An 8,908-nucleotide genomic window follows, 5' to 3' on the forward strand; every position below is an offset into this window, starting at 1 on the left:
TATATATATATATATAGAGTGACGGTCAAAAGTTTCAATAAATTTATAAACAAATGGAGCTTTCTCATAAATATATAGAAATAGTTTTCATATAAAATTAATTTAGATATGTGGACATTGTGACTATTATTCCTAATCACCTAATTGAGGAATTTTTAGAAATATTTCATTCTTTTCATTTTAAGATTGCAGTTCACTTTGGAAGTTGCTTGTGACTGGTTGAATTTTTTGGATGTGATGATTATTAAGACGAACGAAAAATTAGAATTTAATATTTATCATAAATTATAAATATTTATCATTAATTTTTTCGGGGAGGTATCTCAGTTTCTTGTCTCTTCATCCTCTTTCTAAAAGAGAAGTGTTCTTATGAGAATAGTGAACAGAGCTTTTTTACTATCTCATCCAAAATATCATAAGGATAATCTTAATTTTATTATTAAGACTTTTCTGGACAATGACTACTCTATTAATTTTATTTTTGTAACGATTAATTCACAATTAAGGTCTCTTTTAAAACGTCTTAAACAAACTAAGAAAACTAACATCGACTATAAAACAACTTCGTGGTTTGCCATCCCTTTTTTGTCTTGTATTTATAACAAATTTAAGAGCATTGTTAAAAAATCACAATGTTAAATTGTCTTTCTTCAGTTTGAACAAACTTGACAGAATCATTAAAGCACACAAAGACGTTCTTTATCACGATTCTAAGAAAAATATAGTACAAAATTAAGTGTAAAAATTGCAATACTTCTTATGTTGGACAGACAGGCCGAAAATTAAAGGTTAGAATTAATGAATATAAAAGTGACATCAATAAGAAGAGCGATAACTTGTCTGTCATTTCTGAACATAGATTGTAATCCGAACATGATTTTGATTGGAGTAATATTCCAATCAAAACTAAAAATTTTGGATAATGAGAGATATATTGGGAAAAGGTTAGTGTCTGAAATGCTTCATATTAAAATTTAGGAAAATAGCCTAAATTCGAAATCAGACACTGAGTTCTTATACTACGTTTACACGAACATAATCAACAAATTTTAATTGGAGTACTTAAATGACTATCTAAATTATTTTTCAATCCGGTAACAACTTTTGACAACTTTATTTGTTGCTTCCTTAGAATGTTTATTTCCCAATGTTCTCTTACCTTAGTCGATATTTCTTTGACACTACGAATGCTATGTTGCTTTTAAGAAATTATTTTATTTTATCTTTGTGATTTTAAATTATGTTTTATTATAATATTGTGCAATTATGAGTTGCAGTGTGTAAGTCTCTAGTTTTTGTTATCCTTTTTTCCAGTAACGTTCTTGTTAATGATTTTTCCAGTAACGTTCTTGTGAATTATATTTTGATTTAGCTCGCACTTAGCTTATCAATTGACGGTTACTTATACCCCGGACGTGGGAATCTGTATAGACTTACTTATTGCACATGTATTGCTACTACACTGTTGAACATACGAATAAACAATTTTTCTATGATCGGAGGCTGCTGAAGATGGCTTGAATACAGTCGAAACGTTCAGTTATTTATTTTATTTTATATAATAGATCAGACACTGTCAAAAAATATATTTATATATGCGCATCAATTACCGCGTTTTAAAGCTCTTAATTGCCCATTTTTTATTTTATATTTTTTATTTTATGTTGGATGTTAATTTTTCAAGAGCCAATTTAGATTTAGACTTATAATTAAATTTAATTATTGTTTCAATAAAATAAACATAAATAGAATTTTTAAATCAAAATAAATCTTTCTCTCTATGCATCAAAAGTATAGAAGAATATGGTTTTAAATTGATTTGTTTATTAAAAAACACGTAATGTATGAATAATTGTCTGAAATTGTGCATACAAGAAAAATATAATCATTTTAGGAAAACAAAACTACATTACGCATGTGGATTTGTGGCCAATAAATGAGCCTATGCCAAAATTAGAATCTCTCAAGCAGACATCAGGCGAAGCCCAATATTGCGATGATCTGCTTCCATTTCCTAGAGAAGTATTTTGCGCTTTTGTCGTCACAAATGTTGGCAATGGCGAGATCTGTGGAATAGATGCAAGTTGGGCTCTTCAAAAGGAGGGTGTAGTGGCGTTTTTCAGCGCCCAGGATATACCAGGAAAGAATTTATGCATTTCTGCCGCCAGCAAGTTGATGTCCTTGCCAGAGGATGAACTATTGTTTGCCGAAAAGGATATTTTGTATGCTGGCCAACCGGTTGGCGTAATCGTCGCGGAAACGCATAATGTGGCGAATGAAGCTGCAAAATTGATAGAAATTACATATAGCGAACGTATGAAAAATCCAGTGATAAGTATTGAGGATGCTCTTGATGTGGGTGATGAAACTAGAATTAGGCAGAGCATCAAAATTCCAGCAAAGAGGAAAGGTAGAAGTTGATAAAGAATGACATTTAATAACATTTTTCATATTTGATTATAATCCAGAAAAAATAAAATAATAAATATATGTCCTAAGTTTTGCGAAAAAATAAAATATGCATATTTGCAAACTTGTGAAATAGTATAAGTACTGATAGTAATTAATAAAAATGTTCATTATTCAATTGAGGGAAGTCATCCCCCATGATGTTGACATAAGATAAGAATATATTGTCAAGAATAGTCTGATGAATGGTATTCAGAAGTTTTAGTCATTATTCGTTAAAAGCTTAATAATAAAAGATTGAAGCTTAGATAGAGAATAAATATTTTTGATAGAGAATAAACATTTTTAGTAAAGAATTTAGATAGAGAATAAATACTTTAGAAATCAAAAGATAATATACGTTGTGCATGCGTGCGTGTGTGCGAGTGTGATAAAAAATATCAGTTTTTAATATTTTACAGGGAACGATATTGAACATGTATTAAAAGGTGTTTTTCAAAGCGGTGGCCAATATCATTACCCCATAGAGACTCAATTTTGCGTATGCGTTCCTGTAGAGGGTGGTATGGACGTCTATCCGTCATCACAATGGATGGATCTCATTCAAGTATCGATCGCAAATTGTCTTAATGTTCAGAATAATAGGTAACTCATTAATTTATCAAGTCAATCATTAATCTATCAAGTCATTCATATGTTGTATCCGCCCAATTGTTATACCATAATTTATACTGTAACAGCATATATAATTATGACAATTATAGTGGGATAATTTTGAGAGGTCCACTATTAAAGGTGTACATACTCTCATATATAAGTAAAATTAAAAATAAAATTATTTTTGTTTATAGTCGAACTTGTAAAGTTATAATTGTTTGTAAAATTATAAAGTTATAATTGAAGTTAAATTTATACATAATAATTTACCAACAAATTGTCCGGAAATGGTAAGTTACTTTAAAAGATAAGTTATAATTACTCATTATTGAGTTAAAAAAAGTAAATAATTTATCGATACTAATTTTTAAAAATAACTCGTTATAGTTATCATTACTTAAAAAGTAACTATTTGTAACTTTGCCGTTACTTTTATAAAATCAATTTAAAATGATTTCTAAAATAAAATCAGTCTAAAAAATATAATTATGCAACATTTTTTGTTAAAATGTTAATAAGAGCAGTACACAACAATATTACTAGCTATATTTTCAGTTTTTCCTTTATAACCTAATGTCGTAATTCTGAAGCATGTAAAATATGCAGCAAACTGAAATGTCCGCTATGTTGCGTAGAAATGTAAAATAATTTCTGAAATAATGGTATATTTTTTATCTGTCAAAAATCGCTGCAGGGGCGCTTGCAGCAGTTGATAGCTAAGTATTTCAGAAATTATTTTATATTTCTACATGATATAGATATTACAGACATCTTAATTTGCCACATATTTTATAGGTTTCGAGATAGGGAATTATTATATCTTTAAAGAAAAACTAAAAAAATAAGACTTCATTTAGCAAGTAATTTATTGTACTATATCGATTGTAATTTTCCTCTCATATCGTCGCAAGAGAAAGTTAAACCTTAATATTTGAGTGAATACAATACATTTTGAATTCTACGATCTGTACACGTTATAATTAAATTTTCAATCTTGAATCTCCGGCTGATATTATTTGCAATAAACTTTTCACAGCACTTTATGTAAAATATTTATTGTAAAACAAATTATTATCTATATTCAATAATGTCTATATTATTAATATTAATCACATGATGATATCGGGAAATTGAAAAGAAAGTTCCTTCAAGCAAAAATTGAAATTGTATATTTAATATAGGAAATGTGTTCTAACTTAGAAGTCCTTACTTTTTTTTATAAAATAAATAACATTAAATAAACAATTATTAAATAAACAATAAGTAAATCAAAATAAGATTGCAAAATGCATTTTGTAAAACAATTAGCATCAATCATGTGAATATAATTTTTCTAGCATCAATGTACATGTCAGACGACTTGGCGGTTCGTACGGATCAAAAATCTCACGCAACGCACAAATTTCATGTGCTTGCGCATTGGTATGTCATAAATTGAATCGTCCAGCGCGATTCATCATGACAATAGAGAGTAATATGCAATCGATAGGTAAGAGATGTTCTGCGCGTCAAGAATACGATATCGTTGTAAACAATGAAGGAGTTATACAGTATCTCATATCAAATCAATGGAGTAACTGCGGTTCTAGTTTCAACGAACCACAAGCTGAATTGGTAACTTTTTACATGCAAAGGTATTGAAATGTAATATGTAAATAAATAAAAATTTAAGCAATTTGTAACAATAATATATAGTATTAAAACACTTCTCTAATATTAAAATTTGTCCAATGCATTTTCTATACAATATTTTAAAATACAGTGGAAAATTTTTAATCAGTTATAAGTAAATTAAACTATTTTTATTTTATTTCAAACAAAATTTTGAAATACATTCAAAAAAGGAAAAAATATAATATTAATATTAATATTAATAAAAAAAATTATTTCAATTAACAATGATTAAATAATTTCAATAAATAATTAAAATCAAATTTGAAAATACTCTATCATGTGTATGTGATGATTAATCGTTCATTTTTAATTAAATATACTCACAAACGATTTTTTATCATTAGAAGCTGCTATTTAACCGATACTTGGAAGTTCAACGGATTCGATGTGAGAACCGATTTACCATCAAACACATTTTGCCGGGCATCAGGATCTACGGAAGCAGTGGCTATAATGGAAAATATAATGGAGCATATTGCGAAAGTGACGAAGAAGGATCCAATTGAGGTCAGATTAGCAAATATGAATGATATGGATAAATCCGTACTAGAAACCATGATAAAAGATTTGTCAAATTTGACGAATTACAACATGAACAAGGAATCCATTGATGACTTTAATTTTCACAATCGCTGGAAGAAAAAGGGAATTGCCATGATACCGATGAAATATTTGATAACGTATGAAGGACAATTCGAGGCTATTGTGTCAGTCTGCGCACGAGACGGTTCTGTATGCGTGACGCACAGTGGAATTGAGATTGATCAAGGTATAAATACCAAGGTATGAAAATGCAATAGTTTAAAGCAAATTCTTTCATGATTTTCATCTAATTATCATAAAATTATTGAAAATTTGTATTTAAAAATTTATTTCTTTGAAATTAAGTTTCTATTCTGGAAAATTATAGAATCGAAACTGTCTCAAATTTCTAGATTTTTTTCGCTTTTTTTGGATATATATTTTGGATATATATTTTCTATATTTTTAATACATATATTAATTATCTTATAAAATTATTGAAATTGGAAAAAGTTTGATTTAGTACGTAAGACGATTTAGATTTCTGCCGATTTAAAATTAATTCTTGTAATTCACCAGATTGTTCAATTAACAGCTTGCATACTGAATATTGATATCAAATTAATCTCCGTTAAACAAAGCAATAATTTAGCGACATCAAATAAATCGACTACAGGGCACAGCATTACTACAGAATCCTGTGAATACGTAAGAATCCAATTTGTCTCCATCACTGTGGAAGACGATATTATATATATATATCATCTTTCACAGTGACGAAAAACATAATGACATTGATTATTGCATTTATTTCAGGCAACAATTCAAGCTTGCACACAGATTTTAGAAAGACTCGAGCCAATAAGAAAAAAAATGAAAAATCCGACATGGAGGGATCTCATTTTTAAAGCATATGAAGAAGGCATTAGTTTATACGCACGTTACATGTAAATGTCATTAAATTATATTTGACACATCAGTGATATATATATATCATACAATGTTTTAAAATTGAAAATTACAAATTGATAATATTGTACTTCCTTTGGGAAGAAACATTTATCTTATCTTTTGCTTAAAATAAGTTATACATTATAAAAAAATATATAGTTTAAAGAAATCATTTGTATTTTTTTAAAATTATTAAAACGTATAAGTATTAAAACGTATTTATCATATGCTTTTGGAATGATTTCGAAATAGATTTAAACTTTGTATTTATAAAGTACGAAGAGATTTTTAGATGTTACACACATTATTAATTATTATACAACACATTCCATTTCTTGGCAGGTTGATGACTGGGCTAATGCAAGCTAAGACGAAGCCTTACGCCGTTTATGGCGTCACCTCTGCTGAAGTCGAGATTGATTTGTTGACCGGTCAGCATATTATTAGAAGAGTTGATTTGATGATCGATGCTGGTTTAAGTATGAATCCGAAAATTGATGTTGGTCAGGTGGAGGGAGCTTTCGTGATGGGAATAGGATACTGGACTTCTGAGGATCTGGTATATGCTCCTGATACAGGAGAATTAATTACTGATAGAACATGGGTACATATGTTGTTGTTATCAAATTTCGATACACTTAATATCGCTAAAATTACTTCGAGGTTGCATTTCGTTGCACGCATAATGCGCATGATATATCGTTTTATTTTTATTTAATACTGCGAACAATAATAAAATGATACCTTATTTCATGTTCGTGTCGAACAGTAATAAAATGATGCTTTGTCTTGTGTTTCGCTCGTTATGCAACGGAACACAACGCGAGATTCTAAAAATATATAATTATCTAAAATATCTGATTATTTATACAGAATTACAAACCACCAGGAGCGAAGGATATTCCCGAAGATTTTCGCGTATACTTATGCAAAAACTCATACAATGAAGTTGTTGTCTACGGTTCAAAAGGTAAAATCAAAACCCTTTTATTTAAATTACTTTTTACTATAAAATTTTAAAGATTTTTTATATGTTTGTATAAAATTTAAGAATTCCTGAAAATTCATTTAAAAAAATTTTCAGGTTCAAAAATTTAATTGTCTTAAGTCTTTCAATAATTCATTTAATTTAAATAAGAAAACATTTAAAAATAAAAGATCTCTGTTCAGGGTCAGAAATAGAAATATTAAAAGATCGATTTCTGATTAATTCTAAAAATATTTTTGCAGCAATCGATGAAGCACCGCTTTGTATGAGTTATGTCATTCCAATAGCGTTTCGCTACGCATTGAATTCCGCTAGAGCAGAGGTAGGGATGAAGGAAGAGTGGTATCAACTGAGTAAGTGTTATTCAGAAATATGATACATTCATCCTTATGATACAACTCCAATCAGCTAATTTTATTAATTGTATTAATTTAATTTAATTGTATTCATTCATTTTTACAGTTCTTGCAACAATTACTAATTATTTAATCGCTATTGATCTTTATTGTCGTGCTTATATTTAAAAAACATTTTTTAAATTCTTTTACGATTTGATTTTTTATTTCCTTTTCTTTTTAAAACGAAATGAATGAGACAACAATTTAACGAAAAGTGTTGTCGAATTTTATGGTCTCATATCATTTTAATTGTTTCTTTGAAACTATTATATGATACCATGTTTATATTAATCATGATTAACGATATATATTATCCAAAGCTGGCTACACACACACACATACACACACACACACACACGCGCGCGCACACATTTAAATTTTATAGTAAAATAATTAAAAATATTAGTTTATGTAATTAAATATGTGATTTATTGTTTCTTCTATAATTCTTTCTTATATTCTCACCCGCAAGAAACGAGCCATTAAATTTTAATATAAATTTTTAATATTTTTAAGTAATCATATTTTATTAAAAAATCATCATAGCGAGATGAACCAAAGTTCAAATTAAAGCTTGAACATTCTCGTTGATCAAATTTGAATTATACAGTGTGTTACAAAATGGCAGACATTGAAACCAGTTATTGAAAAACTAAGAAAAAAATTTTTTATTCAAACTATTGCATTACTGAGGCAAGATTTGAAATTCACATTTTAATTTCTTTTTTGGTAAAATTTTGTATAATGATTTCTAAGTTATACTAACAATAAGTTTGCAAGAAAAAGTTGTCCGTTTTGTAATACTTTGTCAAAAAGAATTGTAGAAAAATATTCCATGAATTTATTTTGAAATTAATGATCTTAAAAACTCGTGCACTTTTGTGATTTACAACCAATTTCCCTGAGCAACGCAATTAATCCGAATAAGAAATTTTATTCCCTATCTTACAATGTTTTTCTTCAACTTCCGTCATTTAGTAATTTACTTTGTGTATTTTAAATTTGATCTGCACAATTATTAAGGTGAATGTTCGAGTTTTAATTTGAGTTTTGTTTCATCTCGCTATAATAATTTTCCATTAAGATATCACTTCTCAAAGATATTAAAAATTTGTGCTAAAATTTAATAGTCTGTTTTTGCGATTGAGTATGAATTACATATATGCGTATTTTCTTGTAGAAAACTGTTATAATAAAATAATGTTTTGATATGTATATATATTGGGTCATCCGGAAAGTTCATGTCGCAAAAGATTTAAATATAATAAATGAAATTAAAAATTTAAATCTTCTACGTTTCAATTTTCCT

At 28.0% G+C, this 8,908-nt stretch overlaps 1 protein-coding gene across 1 annotated transcript in view; it reads left to right on the forward strand.

Annotated features, from left to right (window-relative positions):
* Positions 1 to 8,908, forward strand: part of LOC108688840 (xanthine dehydrogenase 1-like) — a 15,490-nt gene that overhangs the window by 6,436 nt on the left and 146 nt on the right. Inside the window, exons 8-16 of the mRNA XM_018195308.1 lie at positions 1,895 to 2,410; positions 2,871 to 3,054; positions 4,404 to 4,700; positions 5,085 to 5,523; positions 5,842 to 5,970; positions 6,079 to 6,209; positions 6,556 to 6,817; positions 7,087 to 7,183; positions 7,444 to 7,571. Of these exons, the coding sequence (XP_018050797.1) occupies positions 1,895 to 2,410; positions 2,871 to 3,054; positions 4,404 to 4,700; positions 5,085 to 5,523; positions 5,842 to 5,970; positions 6,079 to 6,209; positions 6,556 to 6,817; positions 7,087 to 7,183; positions 7,444 to 7,571 (2,183 nt within the window). The remainder of the gene's footprint in view (positions 1 to 1,894; positions 2,411 to 2,870; positions 3,055 to 4,403; positions 4,701 to 5,084; positions 5,524 to 5,841; positions 5,971 to 6,078; positions 6,210 to 6,555; positions 6,818 to 7,086; positions 7,184 to 7,443; positions 7,572 to 8,908) is intronic.

This window comes from Atta colombica, unplaced genomic scaffold, assembly GCF_001594045.1.
Source record: "Atta colombica isolate Treedump-2 unplaced genomic scaffold, Acol1.0 scaffold242, whole genome shotgun sequence".
In the NCBI taxonomy this organism is placed as follows: Eukaryota; Metazoa; Arthropoda; class Insecta; order Hymenoptera; family Formicidae; genus Atta; species Atta colombica.